This window comes from Triturus cristatus, chromosome 1_2, assembly GCF_964204655.1.
Source record: "Triturus cristatus chromosome 1_2, aTriCri1.1, whole genome shotgun sequence".
NCBI lineage: Eukaryota > Metazoa > Chordata > Amphibia > Caudata > Salamandridae > Triturus > Triturus cristatus.
In genome coordinates this window covers 955,627,117-955,649,193 of record NC_140580.1, presented here as the reverse complement: position 1 = coordinate 955,649,193, position 22,077 = coordinate 955,627,117, and the positions used below count along the sequence as shown (strand labels likewise).

At 44.4% G+C, this 22,077-nt stretch overlaps 1 protein-coding gene across 8 annotated transcripts in view; it reads right to left on the bottom strand.

The window, feature by feature from the left end:
* The window catches only part of GRIN1 (glutamate ionotropic receptor NMDA type subunit 1), a 697,943-nt gene that overhangs the window by 268,553 nt on the left and 407,313 nt on the right, over positions 1-22,077 (bottom strand). For all 8 annotated transcript variants that reach the window (XR_014962874.1, XM_085610061.1, XM_085610053.1 and 5 more), the window contains 2 exons: positions 6,486-6,613; positions 1,158-1,322 (listed from right to left, as the gene is read on the bottom strand). Coding sequence is in view for 7 of the 8 variants with exons in the window: in XM_085610061.1 (XP_085466187.1) it covers positions 1,158-1,322; positions 6,486-6,613 (293 nt within the window). In the remaining variant the exon portion in view is untranslated. The remainder of the gene's footprint in view (positions 1-1,157; positions 1,323-6,485; positions 6,614-22,077) is intronic.

Sequence of the window (22,077 nt, the reverse complement as noted above, 5' to 3'; positions counted from 1 at the left end):
TTACTGTGTGTAAGGCGCAGTAATCCAGAATGAGTGAGAATGAGTGAAACTGAGTGAGACAGAGTGGGTCAGAGTTGAATGAGTGAGACTGCGTGAATTAGTGAGACTGAGTGAGTCAAAGTGAGACAGTAAACTTAGGGGGTTATTTACAAGAGGCCTGCGCCGCTGGAGCATCACTTTTTTAGATGCTCCGGTGGTGCAGGCCTCACAATCATTTCTATGAGGCGACGCAAAGCCACACTGTGTGACTCTGTACGGCCTCACAGATATGGAGTAAGACAAGGCAGCGCTTTGCGCCGCACGCCTCACTCTGTGTCAAGGAGGTGTTCCATGGGCATTGAGGTGGGTATTCTCATGGATTTTGACACTGCTCCAGATTTGCAAATTCACGTAAACCTGGGGCAGCACCAAAACCTTACGCCTCCCCAGAACAAGCGTAATGAGGAGAAATGTTTTCATCTCTCCTAGGTTTTTCCTCTTTCCGTGTGTGCTGCATTATGTAATATTACGTAATATTGCACGTCTTTGGAGGGCCCCGAACCCACCCAAAATTAGCGACTGGGCCAAAGACATGGACTGGTGTATGGTGTCGGAGATGCCTATCTATGTCTCTAGGGGGTGCCCGACGAAATGGTCACAAATATGGGGGTCATGGAACACTTTTCGGGGGGATATATGTGAACCACCTGGGAGCGGGGAGGAGGGTGCTGCTGTAATGGTATAATTTGGAACTTTTTACGATATTTGTAATGTACTGTGCCATGAGATGTTGCTGCTGTATTAATGTGCTTCACAGGCCTTTTGAACATTGTGGTGCTTCGATTGTTTACATGCCTTTTTCAATAAAAAGAATTATAAAATAAAAAAAAAGACTGAAGTTTCAGGAAAAAACAAAGGGTCCAATTTACAAAGGGCCTCCAGTGTCGTGGCAGAGGCTCTGCAGATGTGGCGGGGACCTGTACTAGTGACATGGGCACCGCACTCTTGGTAGGACCTTCGCACCGCAGTTTATCATTGCTGAGGTCCCGCGATGAGTGTGGGGCCCATGCCATGAGTGTGGGACCCCTTCCACGACTGCAAGGCCTCCGCCGTGAGTGTGGAGGCCTTTTTTTTGTGAATCGTGGCAGTTTGTGGTATTCCGCCTCATAAATGCTCACCTTTTTAACCAGAATTGTTAGTCCTTGGTACTTGAAGGGTTTCGAGAACTCTATGTACTGGGCACGCTCGTTGTTGATGGTGAGGGGAGCCACTATCATATCAGCCTGGCCACTCAGCAGCTCGCCCATCATCCCGTTCCATTCTTTCTTATTGCTGTTATTGACCTGTAGTGACAAAAACAGCTGTCAGTCAGCATTCCCCTGCTAGTTAGCCAGTTAAACCATGCTGCAGTATAATACTTGTGCGGTATTGTTATGCATTACCTGACCCAAATAATAAACACATACAAAGAGTGCTGTGGCTTCAATTGACCTCAACTGATATATATGCACCAGCAAGTCATATTTTTCAGCAGCTATGTTAATTGTAACAGTACACTATCAAATTTGGGGTGTGTGAAATTCGTTAACTTCTAGGTTTCGTCTGCACAGCGCTTGCATTGTGTTTGCGAAATCACTTGTATAGAAAAAAAAATGATCTTAATAGTGGCTTACAGCCCGACCATTACTTACCTTTAGTTACCATTGGTTTGCTCCCTCGTCACTCTTATTTCCTTGCTTCCTATTAGTTAACAACTCCTCCTCGCCCCAGGCATCATCCTAGGCTTCAAGCCTTCATCCCAGCCATGGAGCATGAACTAAATGCAGATTCCTGTCTGCGGCTAGTGTCCTTTTTGACATGCACTCTTCAAGAGTGCATGTCTCCGTAGTTTCTCTCCTTCACCCATGTCATTTTTTATGTTTCCCCCAACACCTCGGCCCTCTTCTCCATCGTTGTTGTTTCTTACCCACCGCCTTCCTCCCCCTCACCTTTGATTGTCACCCACTGCACCTCCTGTCCTTCTCCCACTCATTGTTGCATTATTGTGCTTTATTATTTTACTTTGAGCCAAGTTGTACAGTAGCTTGTGTTGCTGTGCAGAAGTGACAAAGACAATAGATTTAGCATAGGCTTTGCCAATGCCTGTGTACTGTGTTTCTCCATTAAAACATTAAGGGCCTTATGTAGGTGGGCTGGCATTTACCACTTCATAAATACCGAATCATACCGATTCGGTATTTATGAAGTGGTAAATGCTATGTAGGTATTCATTCGGTAAAAATTACCGAATCGTAGAAATTCGGTAATTACCGAATCGGTATTTACCGATTCGGTAATGAGGCATACCTTCCCATTGATTGAATCAATGGGAAGGTATGCCTCATTACCGAATCGGTAAATACCGATTCGGTAATGGGGGGATCACAATCAAGGGTGGCAGGGTGTCACATTGACACCCTGTTGCACCCCTGATTCCTGCATGTGTGCACATGTGGCACACATACATGCCCTAAGGGCATGTATGTCTGCCACATTGCACACTTCTAAGCGCTTGAAAATGCTTTTACAGGGCCATTCTTCATTTACCACCAACTATTAGTTGGTGGTAAATACCGACTCCACACGACACCCACACACTCCCCCTACATATCATTACAGGATTCGGTATTTACCGAATCGGTAAAATTACTGATTCGGTAATTTTACCGATTCGGTAAATTACCGATTCCTGTAATGTGCCCCCTACATTGCAAAAGCCTAAATACCGGTCGGTAACGGTATAATTACCGAAAATCGGCCGTTACCGACCGGTATTGGGCTACCTACATGAGGCCCTAAGACTTTATTATGCGTGGCCTGGTATTAGATATGATATCTACTGCACCTGATCTTGGGATCGTCATTTATTGGATTGCTAAATGGCACCACAATTAGCTACCCAGTAAAGGGTAATAACAAGCAGTTTTTGATGCCTAATGCAGCAAAATCCAGAAGACCCGGAAATTATTGGGCATTTTTCACATGCTAAATTCAGGAAGTATTCACTGGAAAAAATGTAACATCAGGGGTCAGACTGGGTGGTTAAAATGTCCTCGACTTTGAGTGAACAAAAAGAGAAAGTGAGCTTGACTCTTCCAAGCTAGAATCAAGGGCTGGAGAGAGTCCTCAAAGAAACTTGTAAAACATTGGGAGGAAATCATGTATTTTACAGCACAATTGCAGAAGAATTGTTGAAGAATTTGTCCAAAAAGCAAGAGGTTTTCCAAACAGTTCTTAAAAGACACTCATCAAATAATAAAAGAATTCAAGAACTACTGAGGTTTGGGGGAAATCCCATAGATTCTGAACAAAAGAGGCTAAACTGCTCACTGAGCAGCACTATTTCAAATAGAGTGACTAAAAAAGCCAAGTAGTTTTGAATAGGCATTCATAAAATATTGCATTACTACTGCTGTTTCCTGACATGTTTGATCCTCTTCATGGGTACTGAGAGTGTGAAAATTTGGTAAAACATGGTGAAAATACTCAAAATTTTTCAGTTTAATGTAACTAATAAATGGTTATAAACCCACAGGTTTTAGATAGTTTACAAAATCAGAGTATACATTTTGACATGGATATGTCATATTTTAAGATATATACACCATAATTCTTCAGTCAACTTTCGTGTTCCAAACTTAGGGGCTCATTAGGATGGAGCGGCGGTCCTTCCGTCCTCCGACTGCGATTTTCTCACGCCAAATCAGGATGGCGGGGGGATCTCACCGCGACCGTGGCGGTCGCAAAACCGTCCGCCACGGAACCGCCCCAGGCAATCCTTACGATTGCCTGGTGGAGCAGTCTTCATCAGTAAAATGGCGGCGCGTCCGCCAAATTACGATGTTGGCTGTAGACAGCCTTTCCACCATGGAAAGGCTGGCAGGGATTGGGTTTGGGGGCCTGTTGCGGGCACCGAGGCAAGGGTGCACTTGGGGGGTACCCATGGTACCCCCCTACATTTCACAGCACTACGTGGCAGGCACGTGTGGTGCCTGCCATGTAGTGCTGTGAAATGCACAACATGGCATTTTAGCATCACACGTCCGTCTGCCATCCTAATGAGCCCCTTAGTACTGAAAGAATGTTTTCATCACATATTATAACTGTGGATTTACTTGGAGGGTGCCTATTGGTGAAATTAAAAGTTACGTGGATCTCATACTCTATTTCAGTAGGCGCAATGGCTATCTGGTAGGTTAAACACATCTCATAGCCTCAGAATCCAGGGCTATCAAATAAATTGAGACAGCAAACATACAATCTTATATGCTATGACCTCAAACAGTAGTACTGACAGCAATGTTATAAAAGGTGTTATCAATACAAATACAAATGATTCAATGCCACTAAGTGAATTACAACAGAATCAGCAATCAAGTGCCTTGGCAGCCAGGATGTTTGTTGAGGATAGCCACCATAATTCCTAGGATGCCCAAAATATGCCAAATAAGAGCCATTTTATCCTACAGCCAGACTATGGCCTAGAATGCCTACAATATACTATAGAGAGTGCCTTGGTACACAGCCAACATATTGCATACATTGTCAACCCAATCTCTACTGGTGTATTTTGAGATTATTTTTTTTTCCTTGTGGCCAATAATCATGTCCTGCAAATTGTAGTTTGTGTTGCTCACTGCTAGGTCAATTTTTCATTTTGTTGCACAAGGCTCCATAGGAAAGATAGTTTTGTTTGGCTTGTTGAGCCAGTTTTATTTTGTGAGACAGAGAGCATGCAAGGAAAACGTACGTAGATTAAGATGCATTCGATTCGCTATCTATTAGTTTATAGGTTTCCATTAGCATGTGAACATAAATGGGTCTTTCAAATATTCATGTAGTAAATCTGCAACTTTACATATGCAGTCTAGTTAATTTTTTGTGCTTCTAGGCTACGCTTAGTAGGATTGTGCTACATTTATAGGTCTAAGTGAATGAAAGGCAATCATTGTTATTGTTATAAAATGTTTTAAAAAAAGAATTCCTAGTACACAAATTTCATGTCCTCCAAATAGTAGTTTGTGTGGCTCAATGCTAGGGCAATATTTTATGTTTTTTACACAGGATTGCATAAGAAAGATGGTTTTTGTTTGGCTTGTGGGCCAGTTTTATTTTGTGAACCAGAGAGGATGCAAGGAAATCTTATGTAGATTAAGATGTATTCTATTCACTGGGTATTTTATTTTAGAGGCACATTAGCATGTGACCACAAGTGCATCTGCTGTTCATGCAGTAAATCCGAAACTTTACATATGCAGTTGTTTATTTTTGGGGGTTCCGTGCCACTTTTAATAGTATTTTGCTACAAGATATCACTAAGTTGTTGGCCCTTATAACTTCATAATCACTCCATAACTTCACTTGCACTAGCAAAAATAATCATCTACACAGTCTAATGCACATTGAGTGAAATTTTAATACAATCCGTTCAGCCGTTTTGCTGCTACATGAAATACAAAAGTCAATGTAAATGCAATGAACTGCAAGCTTGTTTTGTGACCTTCCTTTTTCTTTGCAGCCTCTTGATGAATCGGTGTGAAACTTTCCATCCTGCAAAAATGTAACAGGTTCAACAGGTCTGCAAAGTTTCGTGGAGATTTGTCAAATGGGTGCAGAGCTATTAAGGGACAAAAATCCCCAAAATCCCTATCTCTGGCAACCCTAACTATAACTACAGAGATGTACTTTACCCAGTCCACAAACCAGCATCCATCAAGAAGGTGCCGACTAAATCATAAAAATTATATAGAGTGGTATTGTGGACCGGGCCAGGGGTGGAGGCATGGCATGGGGGACAAGAACTAAGGGATAATGAGTAAGTGGGGGTTGCACAAAGGTTTTTTTTCTGGGAAGGAAGGGGTTCCAGTTCTTAACTTGTGCTGGTGTTTACCAGTGGGGCCCACTGGTAATCATTTTTGGGGACTGCGACTTATGTTTTCTCATCAGGTAAGCGAGGAGAAAACAAACGCAGTGTAAAGAAGGAGGTAGAGATAGACGAAAAGTTGCCACAAAGGTAGAAGCAAGAACCTGCAAGACAGAGATAAAAGGGGCAGCGTGTGTCTGGTAGTGGACTAAAGAGGCAAGAGGGGGATTCAAGTCGCATTGGGCGCCTGATATTTAAAATGACCGGCTGCGGGTATTTGAGTCTAGATTTGAATTATGAGGCTTGCAAAGTTTTACATATAATTTATGAAGTTGTGAGTCTCCTGTCTGGGCAATGTCACAAAAAACCCTAGCAATGACCCTTCGGTTAAGCAGCCACACATCTGCCTGGCATGCAATTAGCCAAACTATGATTTGGGAAAGTGAGTGCTCATTTGAGTGAACATCAAAGTCCACACCAGTGTGTTGGCTTTTCTGAACAAGCTTGCGCATTTCGCTCCCTACTGTCAAAATAAAAACCTTTTAGAATGAGCTCAGATGTGTTTTGTTTTCGAGATAATCCACAATTGTTTCAAGAAACTTACCCTCTCCTGGGTGCCAAATTTGCCATCTGCAACAAGGTGAACTTCATACGTGAAATGCATTTCTCGAGCAAGTTTAATCAACAAATCGATACAAAAACCGTAGCAGCAGTGAGGCACTGTTGGGCGCCCTGCAAGAGTGGACAGTTGTGCGTTAAAAAGAGGCATTAGGAAATTATTGTGTCATTTCACGTATACAACCTGCCAGAACGTGAATTTAAGATTTACAAACCATATAAAACACTAAGGTTGAGATGTGCTAATCCCTTTTTGCAGACACAAATCCTGAAATTCATTGGATTTTCGACCACAAAAGGGCAATTTCTAAAAAACAAAATCCATTTTTATAACCCATACAGAATCACAATTTGGAAGGGTTGTGAAAGGGGCATTCATCTATAAGTGCAGTACCATGCATGAATGACAGAAAAACGGGGGAATAAGGATCAAAACAATGAATTACCTGGTAGTTCCTCATTTATCAAGTCATCTGAACCCCCATCGCATCACCCCTGCCAGAGTCACCAGTACCACCAGTATCAGAAACTCTGAGGGGGGGGATAGCACTGGAAGCACATATCATATGTCAATCTTACACCCTCCTTAGAATGACCAAATCTGTTACAACTCTGAAAGAAAATAAGAGCCAGCTGAACAGAGAGCACAGACAAAATAATTGCAAATTACTCACCAACTTTTTGCAAATGGAAAACGCTCCACCATTCCTCTGTTTGCATTTTCAAATGGAAAACTTTTTTTAAAACGCAGTCTGTGCTCCTTAGAGGAACTAGTGCTGCTTGAAAAACAAAAAAAGATTTCTATTTGGAAAACCATCAAGGGGGCAGGCAGAGGTTATTTGGACCACTGCCTACTCCCACTGAGGCTGCTAACCTGATTCCAAAAGTAGAAAGGATACTAGAAGCACCCTTCCCCATTGCGAATCATTTACAATCTCCTCTTAGGAGTCGCTGGTCAATGAGCTGCGATTGGACTTGCAGTTGCAAACCACTAACACATACCATCCTGAATCGCAATTTGAAAGGAGTGGCCCCTTCACGCCTTTTCCAAATTCCAATCGGAACTGGTCACAAACCCCAATTTATTGGTCACATTTTTATTTTTTTATTGTACATAAGGAATAGGGATTTTGCAATGGTAAACCAAGAGATGTTGTGGATCTGAGGATTTGCAATCACAAAATCCTTTTGTAAATCTGGCCCAAAATGACTTCTGTTTTAAAATGCCAGTTGACCAGCACTTTAAAAACCATAAGGCATTTCAATATGTCATAACAAGTAGGGATTTTCGTTGCAAACCCAGTGATTTTGCAAATCGCAGTACATTTGGCCCAAATGCCTTCTGCTTTAAAATGCCTGTTAAGCACCCTAAAAATCATAAAGTATTTCAAAATTTCAGCCTCCTATCCTATGTTGATTCTCTTCCCAACTTGCTGCTCTCTGTCCATAATGTTGCCATGCTATGTTTCTACTAACTTTGCTTTGGAAAATGTGCCTGTGCCACATGCAATGAAGTGGCCTTTGTCTGCAAGCAGCGCATAGCAAATGATCAATAAATAACATTAAAGAAATAGAATCCAGGCATATTATCTGAACTGTGAATACCTCACAGCAGTATTCCACCATAATATCGACTGCAAAATATTGTTGTACCAGAATATAATTGTCAAAAATATTGAGGACAAAAATATCGAGATGGTGAGTTTATATACGTAATCATAGATTTACTTAACATAATTTGAATGTATGGCAGAACCTTGCATGTATCTCCCATGCATGCCTTACCATGCAAGTCGTATCTCCCATGCATGCTTTACCATGCAAGTCATTACAGCGAATTGCATAAGGGGTGCACTGAACTTTAAAATAGTATAAATTACTAATCCAACTCCAGTCAGTGTATCAGTGGGGAAAGTATTGAGCTTAAAATTCAACACCAGTCCAACAGCGCACCGCCTAAAGCAAGTTGTTGCAACAACTTGCGTGGTAACGGAAAACGCGGTAACATCACAGTGGGGGTAGTGACTGCGGAGTAAAGGCAGGTCATGGTTCTGCCTGTGGGCTAAAGGATGTTTCCCCTTAATTCCACATATGTACCTTGACAATATTTGATGATGTATATCTTCAAGGTACATTGATGAGGAGTCAAGAACAGTAAATCTATACTTACCTATATGCATTTACCTTCTCAACATTTTTGTCCTCAATATTTTGGCACAATATTCTGGTACCACAATATTTTTGATGTTGATATTTCGACATCATACCCTCACAGCAGACTTGATGAATATTTCACCATAACACTTAACAAAAATGTAATATAGACATTTTGTATTTGACAGATTCAACTCGACTGAATAACTTCCAAAAGCAGGAATAGGTGTGGCATGCGGTCACTCAGTGACCTTCCTACAGTATCCCTCCTCGTGATACAAGTAGGAATTTGAGCATGTATCACGAAATGCTGATTTTGTAATTAAACGAAATATGATCATGTCCCATAGAAAGCACAATGACTTTGTGTTGTGACTTGAAGTGTTACTGTCTATCCTTTCTCATAGTTCCCTGCTCCCTGCTGCTCAGCCAGTATGAATGTGATGTGCTGGAATGCCGGAGTGCTTGGTGATGCACTGGGATGCTGGAGAGCCTGGTGTGCTTGAGAGAGAGAGAGCACTGGAGTGTGTGGGCTGGGCAGCAAGGGTGCTGCTCCTGGTGGGGCTAGCTACATGCTATCTGTTAATTGCTTACCATCTTATTAATCCTGTAACTAAGTATTAATAAACCTTATTCTATAACTTACGCTATGGCTACATGGACTTCCTTCCATTACAATACTTTGAAAGCGATATAGGTTGTACTGCTGCAAAACAATGTATTGCCAGTACCAAACAGCAGTTCATTTAGGACCTCTGCCTGCCAATTAACTACTGAATTCGGGAGTTCATTAGCAATTGAATCTTTCATTATTAATCAATCTCAAATTAAGGATACGAAATGTGTAAATGTAAAATGTAAATTGATACTTGTATAGCGCACTACTCACCCACAAGGGTCTCAAGGCGCTTGTACGAATACCGCTGTGGAACCCATCCTGGCTTTCCCTGTGAGGCGTCCACTCCTGGGCACCCCCAAGGTGGAGGCCAGGCATCCTTAGCGTTGTGGGGGCCGTTGTGGAGATTAAGCAAGCTATTGCCCAGAGTTGCAGAGTGGGACTCCATGATTGGAATAGGCACCGAGGAGAGAATTATCAGGTCCGTGGAATTTTTGTGCCCAAGACTCGCCAAGGCAGGGAATTGAACCCTGGTCCCGGGCTAGACCTCTGCATCAGGGTCTGCCGCTCTAATCATTGAGCCACACTTCTGTGTGTATCTCTTTACTGGGATCAAGTGTACTGGTCATCTGGAAAATTGAATGATCACCTCCAGCTAAGAGTCAGTCACATGTAGGTCGATCTGGTACACATTTAACTCTTCTCCAGTCCAGGCCTAATAATAATAATATTTATGTTTTTTTATAGATTTCCATACCGCCCTTCCCTCGTTATAAACGCTGTAAATAACACTGGAAAGCCTGGACTAATTGCAAGGGCTGCTCGGCCACATTTAGAGAGGAGCAGCGATGCTCTTACTGCAGCAGACCGACGGATGCTGGGAGCACAAATGCTGAATTCCTGGACCAACCAGCGCTCTTCAAGTTCTGTTCCCATGGAGACGAGGCACACGGTGATGGGAATAAGAGGGCCTCACCTGAACAGCCTGAGGATCCATGTTATCTGCAGCGATCAATAATTCGGCGCTGGCAACCGAAACTGATACTATATTACAGATCTACGTACAGACGATGATGCAAATGACGATTGTTCTAAAATTCTACAGAAGACCTGGCGTTTCTACCAGTCTGCCGAAATGAAATGAAATGAAATGTTCAACCAACAGTTCAGTGATCTGCATTTTAAGGGACGGGAGGACGGGGCGTTTGGGCGGGGGGCGTTTGGGCGGGGGGCGGGGGATTACTAATAAAAGGACTCTTGCTTAAAAGGGTGCAATGATCTGTGGAATGCAAAGGGAAATTACTGAAAAAAACACTCAGGCGACTGAAATAGACCAAATATGGCGGGATTTAGTGCGAATGATAAAGGGGAAGGAATCTTCCAGATTGTGCAGGCAGTTCAAATACGAAAAAAAATATTCACGTTGGAATGCGCTTTTCCTCCGCATTTAGCACTTCCTCCTGACTGGAGAGAGTCTCTGTTACTGTTGCCTGTTTCCATTGGTCCTCAGATTGCATCTGCCAGTCAATGCATGCCTTGATTTCCCTGCGGCCTGGCTGCCTCCCACAATGAGACTATTACATGGCTATTGATTCTGAAACACGGATCCCCTGTTGGGAAGCAGGAAGAGTGGGCTAGGGAGGGAGAGCTCGGGAGCTAGGGAGGGAGGCCTCGGGAGCTAGGGAGGGATAGCTCGGGAGCTGGGGAGTATTGGAGTAGCTTCAAAAGCTACTAGAGGGAATCAGAAGGAATTAAGGGGCATATGTATCAAAAACCGTATTTGCGATTCTCAAATAGCGATTTTTTGAGAATCGCTATTTGAGAATTGCAAAACGGGATGAATTAAAAAAATCGTACATATTTTGCGAATTCTTAATATTCCTTAATTTCGATTAGCAAATTGCGAAATCGCAATTAAGGAATACCTTCCCATTCATTCCTATGGGCCAGGAGGCCCATAGGAATGAATGGGAAGTAATTCTCAAATTGCTAATTGCAATTTGCTAATCGCAAATTGAGAATAATTTCAAAGGTGCAAGGGTGTCATGATGACACCCTGATGCACCCCTGAAATGAACATTTGTGCGCATATGGCGCACATATATGCCCTAAGGGCATGTATGTGCGCCACATTCGACTTTGAAAAATGCCAAAAATTGCATTTTTCAAAGAAATCGCGAATTACCACCAACTTGAAGTTGGTGGTAATTTGCGATTTCTTAAGGAGAATTCGTACAACTTGGGTGCGTGTTACATAGCATTTAAGGAATCGCAATCTGCGATTCCTTAAATGCTTACGCAAAATTAAGGAATCGCAAAATTAGCGATTCCTTAATAATGCGATGCGAAAATGTCACATACATCGCGTTTTGCGATTTTGTATTCGCAAACGCTGTTTTTTTTACGATTCGCAGCGTTTGCGAATACAAAATCGTTTGATACATATGCCCCTAAACGTATTGGAAAGTGGTGGAAATGTTTAATCTCTTTATGTGATATCAGCAGCAACCTCTTTAAACCTCTCTCTCCCACAGCCGTAAAAACAACCCGGCTCTATTAAGTAAGGCACCACCCTAAACTGTCCTTGGCGTTAAAACATTAGAGGAGTTCTTGTTATCTCACTCAATGGTACTGGTTATCATCCTCAAGAGGATGAAAGCTGGAGTCAGCCTACCATTGTTAAACCTAATGTGCTGTCTGTATCACCTCTACTCTTATATATGTAATGGATCGAAAGTTTTAAAACTCCTTTAATCATTTTCTGATACTGTCCGACTTCTCTTCCCCTGAGCTGATTTCATTTTTAAATACTTTATTGCCCTGTTCTCTCTGTACAAATACGCTATATCCTGTTAAATGCTGTCATTTGGCCATTCATTCTATATATAATGCGCTCGAAAAGGCTATCTAGGATAAGTTCCGTCAGCCCCTATTGGGGCATATTTACAAGCCCCTTGCGCTGCTGGTGCATCACTGTTTGTGACGCACCGGGCGAACATTTTGCTGCCCCATATTTACAAGCACACGTAAAGCCGCCCTGCCTGGCTTTTTGTGTCCTTATAAATACAGCCCCTTTTTACGCAGCACTTTGCATTAAAGGAGCATTCCATGGGTGTTGCTGTGGATGTTCCCAAGCAACACCCATGAATTCGGTCACATTCCGAAATGTACAATCTTTCGTAAACCTAACCATGCGTCAGAATCCTACGCCTCCCCAGGGTTGGCGTAGAGAGGCGCTACGAGTAGAAATGAAACATTCTCCTTGTTTTTTCCTCTTTCTATGCGTGCTGCATTCTGTAGCACACACAGGAAGAGGAAAACACCTCTCCTGATTGTTTTTGTGCAGGAAGGTGTGCCTTCCTGCACAAAAACAGCCTCTCTGCAACGCAGGCACCCTTGCACCGAGCTGCAAGGGTGCCTGCATTGGCTCATGACAGCCAATTGTGTGCCAGTGTAGGGGAAAGCACAGTGATGCGACATAATATTGAAAATGTCGCATCCCTGTGCTTTGAAAGTTACACAGTGCAGCGCAGCCAAATGGCTTGTAGTGCCGCGCTGAGTCACTTTCTTGTACATTTGGCCCTAAATATCCACAGATATGGCAGTCCTGCTGAGGAGAGCAGATTTTCTCCAATACTAGTATGGAGGACCTGTCAAGAAGTGCTGGTATTTTCCCACATAAATATACCAACCTTGTTGAGCAATCCAAGCATTACGTATGGTTATTATGGCAGGCCACGAGAAGTACTGGCAACCTCATGCTAAATGGATACCAGCCTGCTGAGTTGTGCTGGGACTAGACCACTAATATAGAGCACACCCGCTGAGAAATGTTTCCACACCTGTCTTTCTAAAAGTATGAGTTTCAAGTTGCGTCGAATAAATGGAAATGACATTTTTCAAGAGTAAGAGAAATCAATATCATAAAAAAATCTTACATTCTGTGTTAAGTGCACTTGATTTTCTCACTTCTTGCAGTCACTGACATCAACTGAATGCGTTGCCTAATTCTTGCTTACCTATTTATTCTCTTTTGGCACTATATTAAAAGTATTTTCTTGTTCCAGTCATGCTGTAGTCTTTATTGTTACAAATTATGTGCCCGAGTAGTCAGCCTCATAAGAAAATTCTACCACACGGCTGATGGAAAGCAAAATGTAAATATGTTTGTGCCATTGATGGCCAGATATAGATAACAGTGCCATTCAAATCGAATAAGTTACTTACCCTTGATAACACCTTATCTGGTAAAGACTCTATCTAGCCACATATTTCTTACCTTAGAATAATCCCCAAGCATCAGACTAGATCATAAACTTTTCGCACAGTAGCTTTGCACATTGGTAGGTGGTGTCGTCCATGCTAGAAGTGGCTTGTGTGGTGCCTCTATAGGCACCACCTCAGCGCACTGAGATCAGTTACTTTTCACAACCTTTCCACACCAAAAGCATGGAGCTACGAAGTTTGCTGTTTACCAGTGTGCAGACACCAAAGAACTCATAAGGTTAACATAGATTGAGAAATCCGTTCGAAGAGCAGGGAGGATCGGAAGGCCAGTAAGCAATCTTCGTCTAAATAGTCTCTACCAGGTAAGAGGTTATGGAAGGTAAGTAAATTGTTCATCTAGTAGACACTTCTATTCACATATTCCTTACCTTTGTAAAAATACCACTCCTCAAATAGGTGTACAATCAGCTTTAGGCCAAGAAGTCTAGAGTCAAAGTGCCCATCACCACGGATATAACTGTCCAGGCAGTAGTGCTTGGTAAACCTGTTTACAGAAGCCCACATTGCTGTCTGACGGATGTCCAGGATAAGGACTCCGCAAGCAAATACAGTGGTTGCAGTCTTAGCTCTGGTTGAATGAACACGCAATCCCCCGGGGGGTTGCTTCTTGGCCAGTGAGTAGCAGATTGCAATGCAGAACACTATCCATTGTGAGATGGTTCAGTTCTGCACAGCCTTAACTTTCTTTGCAAATTCAATGAAGAGTTGTTCGTCCACTCGGAGCTCTCTAGTATGATCAATGTAGAATGACAACATGCTTTTTGGGTCCAGGCAATGGAATCCCTCCTCTCTTTGGAAGGGTGAGGTGGAGCAAAGAAGGGAGGCAATGTGATCGACTGGCCTATGTGAAAAAGTATTACCACTTTTTGTAGGAAAGAGGTACATATTCTCAAGACCAGTTTGTATGAGTAGAAAGTCATGTATGGAGAGTGCACAGAAAGTACTTGCAATTCACTAACCCTCCCAGCCGATGTAATGGCCACTAGAAAGACAGTTTTTATGGTCATCAAATGAAGGAGGCAGTGGCAGGCAATATCAAGGCAAAGTGGCAGGGCGGGATGAAAAAAATTAAAATAAAATAAAACTACTTACCTGCCTCTCGTCGCTCGCCGCATCGCTGATTCTGTGGTCCTCTGCTGCTGCACTGCAAAGGCTCCCAGGCTACACTGCAGCCAATCCTGATACGGCTCTCATGCTTGAAAGCAACATCAGGATTGGCCTCAGCTCTGTGAATTTGTGTTCCAAGAGAGACTGGGAGCCTGTGCTTTGCTGTCTCCAACCCAGCAATGCAGCTGGGGTCGGTTACAACTCAGTGCGCATGTGTGTTTGGCTGGCCTGAGACGGCCGGCCAAACAAACATGCTCACTGACAGCAGTGCTGCTCACCACTCCCCCTCCAGCCTCACAGCCTGTCAAAGTCTGCTCCGCCCCTAAGACTAAAATAAAACAACAATAAACCAGTGTTATTATCGTTTTATTTTTCAAGTTTTGGGCTGCTGTCAGGAGGGGTGAGCAACGCTCCTCCGCCATAGTGGAGGTGCCGCCGATGGAAGGAGGCAATTGTGCAAGCGTACGAAGGGTGCATACATCAAGAAAGTTATAACTAGTTTCAGGTCCAATTGGGGCATGATGAAGACTTGTGGAGGGAATATATGCTGTAGTCTTTTGAGAAAAAGAGCTATTTCTGGGGACTTAATTAGAGAGGGCTGATTGGGCAACCGCATGCATGTCGATATGGCTAACATATACCCTTTAACTGTGCCCAGAGCAAAGCCTTGCTGGGCTAAAGAGAGAGCAAACAAGAAAACCTTAGACAAGGGTACAGAAAGGGAATCAACTTGTTGGGATGCACACCAATGCACAAATCTGTCCCAACAGCAAGTAATACCGTCTTGGTTGAGAGATGCTTGGCTGCCAGAATAACACACAAGATGATGGACGGAATGTTGCACATTGGCAAAACATTCACCCCCAGTCACAGATCTGGGTTTAATCCTGGCTGAAGAGGGGTAAAACCCCGAAACCGGTGCTAGGATGCTTGTTTCCGGTCCAGGGAGGAACTGGCTTGGCAGTTCGGGCTGGACTGTTCGCATGAGGCACAGGGTCAAGACTGATTTGCATATGGCCAGGTCTAAACTGGGGTGGCATGGTGAGCAAAAGAATGATGGATTTAACCCAGATCTCTTGACTGGGGGTTAATGTTTTGATTTGTTCTGCATTCCGTCCATCAATTGTGTGTCTTTTGCTTTCTCGCCCTTAGTGCGCCAGGTATGCCCAGACGTGGGTCCTGGGCTCACCGTGCCACTGGAATCAAGCTATCCTGGCTGAAGAGGGGTGAAACCCCGAAACCGGTCCTAGGCTGATTGTTTCCGGTCCAGGGAGGACCTGGCTTGGCAGTTCGGGCTGGACTGTTCCCATGAGGCACAGGGTCAAGACTGATTTGCATATGGCCAGGTCTAAACTGGGGTGGCATGGTGAGCAAAAGAATGATGGATTTAACCCAGATCTCTTGACTAGGGGTGAATGTTTTGATTTGTTCTGCATTCCGTCCATCAATAGTGTGTCTTTTACTTTCTCGCCCTTAGAGCGCCAGGTATGCCCAGACGTGGGTCCTGGTCTCACTGTGCCACTGGAATCACGCTATACTGGCTGAAGAGGGGTGAAACCCCAAAACCGGTCCTAGGATGCTTGTCTCCGGTCCAGGGAGGACCTGGCTTGGCAGTTCGGGCTGGACTGTTCCCATGAGGCACAGGGTCAAGACTGATTTGCATATGGCCAGGTCTAAACTGGGCTGGCATGGTGAGCAAAACAATGATGGATTTAACCCAGATCTCTTGACTGGGGGAGGATGTTTTGATTTGTTCTGCATTCCGTCCATCAATTGTGTGTCTTTTGCTTTCTCGCCCTAAGTGCGCCAGGTATGCCCAGACGTGGGTCCTGGGCTCACTGTGCCACTGAAATCAAGCTATCCTGGCTGAAGAGGGGTGAAACTCCGAAACCGGTCCTAGGATGCTTGTTTCCGGTCCAGGGAGGACCTGGCTTGGCAGTTCGGGCTGGACTGTTCCCATGAGGCACAGGGTCAAGACTGATTTGCATATGGCCAGGTCTAAACTGGGGTGGCATGGTGAGCAAAAGAATGATGGATTTAACCCAAATCGCTTGACTGGGGGTGAATGTTTTGATTTGCTCTGCATTCCGTCCATCAATTGTGTGTCTTTGGCTGCCAGAATGGCATTGCAGACTTCTGTAGAGAGGTCAAAAATTGTTAATTGCCATGCTCAATATGCATGCATGAAGGTAGGTGGAGCATGTGCAGGTTTGGGTGCAAGACCATGCCCTGCTGCCGCAACAGCAGATCCTCCCGAAGAGGTATCCTGACCCATGCTCATGCTCAGGAGTTCGGGATACCATACTGTTTGTGACCAATCTGGAGCCACAAGAATGAATGGGGTCTGGTCATTCCTAATCTTCTTGAGCACTCTGGTGGGAGTGGTATGGACAGAAGATGTACAGAAGGCTGGAGCTCTACTCGAGAAGAAAAGTGTCTCAGAGCGAGAGTTGCCTTGAAAACTCCAGTGTGCAGAAGTGCTGAGATTGCATGTTCTCGGTGGTGGTGAATAGATCTAAGCAAGATTCTCTCCAATCTCTGAAGAGATCGTGTACCACCTCCAGATGGGGACACCAGTCATGATCCGCTAGGCATTGACGGCTGAGTTTGTCTGCTCTGGTGTTCAGAAAGCCTGCCCGATGTTGAAAAACCAGGAAAATGCCGTGACATTCCTGTAATGTCCATAAAAGCAGAGCCCCTTGACAGAGGGTCCACAACCTCACCCCACCCTGTCTGTTGCAATACCATGTCAGTGATGTTGACCGTGAACATCCTATCCCATAGCCATCCCTTGAAAGAAGGAAGAAAGGCTTCCAATGGCAGTCAGATCTTTCTTAATACCAGCAAGTTGAATGTGGAGCTGAGGTTTCATCGGAGACCAGAGTCCTCTGATTTGCACCTCTACCTGATGACTGCCTCAGTCCAGGAGTGATGCATCTGTCACTACAGTCAGCTCTGGTTGGGTAAGGGAGAGTTGTCTGCAGTGGCGGCTGTTTGGGATCCAAAGTGGTGAGGCGGGGGAGAGAGCGGATACAAAAATATGAACAGAAAAAAAAATATATATATAAAACTTTACTTACCTGCTGCTGCGGTTGCCACATTGCTCCTCTTTGGGTGCACACTGCGCAGGCTCCCAGATGCCAATCCTGACACTGCTCTCATGCTGAAAATAACATTCCTAGCATGAGGAAGCGCTTGGATTGGTCCAAGCAGCCTGGTTTGACGGTCAGACATTGCCTGGTAGCTTGTGGCTTTTCTTCACCCAGCTGTACCACACAGCTGAGTGGAGAAATGCTAAGTGTGCATGACGGTTTGGCCGGCGTAAGACAGCCGGACTAACTGTCATGCACACTAAGGGACCGATGCCGATGTCGGACAGACTCAGGTCCGTCCGACATCGGTCAGGAGCCGTAACCGACCGACCTGCTGTCGTCGGTTACGGCCCTGCGAGTACGATGCGACCGAACAGGGTTCGGTCGCACTCGTATACTTCACAATGCAAGCATGCATTCTGAGCAGAATGCATGCTTGCATTGTGAAAAGCAGGGGTGCAGTTCATCCCTGCACCCTGTTGCCGGCACCCCAAGGTGCCTGCCACCGGGTGCAGGGATCCATAGAGGGGCACCGCAGGTGCCCGCAGGCCGCCATTCGACAGCCTCGCACCCATGGGGGTCCTACTGGGGGCCCCCAAAGATAGTTTCCGACTGCCTTTTCGTGCTGGAAAGACCGGCACGAAAAGGCAGTGAAAAACTGCCATCGTACTCCCTCGGTCGCAAAGAGGCGCCCGGAGGAGTACTGAGGGACTTCCGGATGGCGGACGGGCTCTCCGAGCCTGTCGTATGCAATCCGGAAATCCGAGTCGGATTCCTTCCCAACCGAGCCCATCAGAATGGCTCGGTCGGAAAGGAATCCGGCCGACACGTTCCGATTTGTTTGGAAGGGCTCCGACCATCGTTCGGAGCCCTTCGGACCGGAATTGGAATCAGCCCCTTAGTAGTGCCTATCACCCCTCCTCCCTACTGTTGATGTGGCTCTCTGGCAGCCTGCAGGAGGTAAGAAGAACAATAAAATGATAGTAAAATTGGTTTAGTATAATTTTATTTTTCAATGTGTTTAAATCTGCTGCCCCCTAGTGGGGTGACACTCCTCCACCATAATGGAGGAGCTGCCCCTGGGTGTCTGCTACTGACCGAACTGCCGTTCGTCAGCCACCACTGCAGGACTTTTGCAGTTACCTCTGATATCTGCACCTGGCTGGAGAGATTCCCCTGGTGCTGCACCCATTGGAACTTCAGGTCCCACTACAGGGCCTGGATAAGCCAACGGGGATGTGTTAACAGCAGGATGTAGGAAGCAAACTGGTTTGACCTCCAGATGGTTGTCCCACAATGCTTGTGGGAACTTTGTCTGCAGCCACGAAAGGACCGTGGAGTCTGTTGGCTATGGCACTGGGAAAGATGCCCCAGGAATGGGCTCTGGGGAAAGTCATGATCTTGTGATCGGAGCTGTTCTGGATCCAGCACCAAAAATGAGGTGCATGGCCTCAAAGAACTCATGGTGTGGGGGAAGTCACTCCGGCTCCAGGAAACTCAGGGAGGTACAGAGCAGACCCAAAGGCAGGCTCTGCGTGGCAGCGGAGTCTAGAGTGATGTCATTTTTGTGCCACATCTGAAGATGTAGACTGGCAAGGTGAAGCAGACATGCACTTCAACTTCTTTTATTTCTTGGACTTTTTGTAGGACTTATTTGATGACTTCGAGAGCAATGGTGGTCACCTGGAATGACTTTGTGAATGGGCCCAGGACATTCCTCATGATTGGGACCTGGGCCATCGTAGAGTCGACCACCATCTGGTGACTAGAAGCTTCAAGTAGTGCTGCATCAGTTCCTTGGGGTTCATGTGACAGCAGTCCTAAAAAGTCTTGGAGTCATGGTCTGGCTACCAGCACCAAAGGCAAACTAGATAGGGGTCTGTCACAGGCATCCATCTGTGACAGAAACCACAGGACTTAAATCTCACTGGTTTCTTGAGGGACCTCCCTGCCACACTGGGAGACAAGTCTTGAAAAAAGAGACTCGACAAAACATTGAAAAAGTCAGTCACAAAATGACTGGAGTTAGCTCTCTCCAGATCACTGCTGACTGGTGCATACAGAAAAGAAGTGATGTCAGCGCACTGGGGTGGTGCCTATATAGGAACCACACACATCACTTCTGGTGTGGACAATGCTGTCGTGAAGCCAAATTACGCTACCTACCCGTACTGCTCGAAAAGTTTCCGGATCCTGTCTGAAGCCTGGGAAAGATTCTAAGGTTAGGAAACTAGGGCTTGAAGTCTTTATTGGATGAACAGTTCACACATAAACAGCGATTTCCCTCTGTCATTATCAGTGCTCTACAATTGGGTGGCCATTAGAACCAAGGGCAGCTATGACCACTAAAACTATGAGTGGAGACTGCTAAACCGCTCTCACTCTCTTTGACAGGATGTCCAACTCCACTGCCTTGCTGATCAATGCTAAATCATTGCCTAAACATAGCATACTCATCTGTGGTTTAATTATTGACCTCAATCTTGATCATATCAGAAACCTGGTTGAGGCCTAAGCACAGATTTGATTGTATCAGTTCTCAAGGGTTATGACATCACCCGGTAAGTTCACAGCCAGGTCGGAGGCATTAGTGGCACATATCACCCGTGTCTCTATTTAAGTCACTAACTTGGATTTTCTTTCTTGAGCGAATGGCAATCCACTTTCATTTATTGTTACACTTAATGCTAATCTGCATGGTGTGCCACCTGAATATTGAATCAATAATATCAGTGGGACGGAATATTGAGAACAGAATATCGAAAATAAGATATCAACAGGTAGGTAAGTCTAGATTTTCTACACATAACTACACTTCTATGTACCTATGCAGTACAGATATCCTTAGGAATAGTAAATCTATTCTTACCTGTAAGCACCTAACTTTTGATATTTTGTTGCCCAATAATCTGCCCTTGATATTAGTATTCCACAGTATGGTTGGTGTAGTATAATCTAATTGGACCTACAACTTTAGCTGTGAATGCTTCTAAAATAATTCTGATTGGGGACTTTAACATTTCTTCAGAACTGACTGACTGCAGTTATGGTCATTCACTGATAGTTGCATGTGTGTGTCAATTTGAATCTCTCTCACAAAGTATTTAGAACCACACACGTCAGGGACTATACCCTTAATCTGTTGTTTACTTCAATTCACAACATACCAGCCTTGACTTCATCTCCTCTTCTATGAATAGGCAATAGAATAATTTCTTTTTTAAATAAAAGGCAAAACACCTACTTGAGCTGGTCTCACCCTGAACGTCTGTTTTAGGCAGGGGTTCCTTCAATACTTTGGAAGGGGAGCATTGATTTCTACTGGTCACTAAAAAGGGTCGCCATTTGTACCCTCACCACCTGGAATCTTGAAACCTGCTACAATTTCATAATTCCATCTTTAAGTCAGAATATTAATTACTCTTTAGGCTTGGGCATGCTTCCTTCTACTCTTAAAGAGGCTAAACCTATCCTTTTGCTGAACACATGTAGCAAAATCCCCTGTTTATTTCAGCCATCACCTTATATGTCTTCTTCCTCTTCCCTTTCTGAATTTGGAACGGGCTATCAATGCTCTACTACTTTACTTTTTTGAAGTTTCATCATTTCTATGTCACCAAAGAGAAATTTCTGCCCAATGCATAGGGACAGAGACTGTGCTTATATTGATCCTGGATGGTCTGGGTGCAGTTTTGGATGTCAGCAGTGTTGTTGCACTCATCTGTTTGGATTTGTCAGCTTCTTTCAACATGATAAGCCATTGAATACTTATCTCCGGTATAAACAAAATGGTCTTTAGTTCTAAATAGTTAGCATTGCTTTACCTTTTATGTTACCACTCTCAAGCTGCAGAGATGCTACCATTTTATTCTTTTGCTTCTCTGCTTTTATGTGGTGGACCTCATGGATCTTCGCTGAGTCCTCCTCTGTTTAATATAATTGTAGCCCTTCCAGCTGCTTTTGGCTGGTCTTCTGGTTTTCCTTTTATTCTTATGTGGATGATATCTAAATTATCTTCTGTCGGTATGGTGATCTAGAGGATGTGCTAAAATCCTGCATCTGCATGATCTCTAAATCGGCCTGGAATCTGGAAAATGCCTCCAAGTTCAACGCAGATAAAACAGAGATAATTTTATTAGGGTAGCACAGCACCTGAGGCCAGACCACTTCGTATCCCCTCACTTGGGACTCCATTTGCAGCTCACCTTCTTAGCACATGTACAATTGTTTGATGACACCTATCCTTTAGAATTTATGTTAATGAAGTGGTGTTCAACAGCATTAAAAAAAACACACAGAAAAAGATTATTCTTTACATTCGT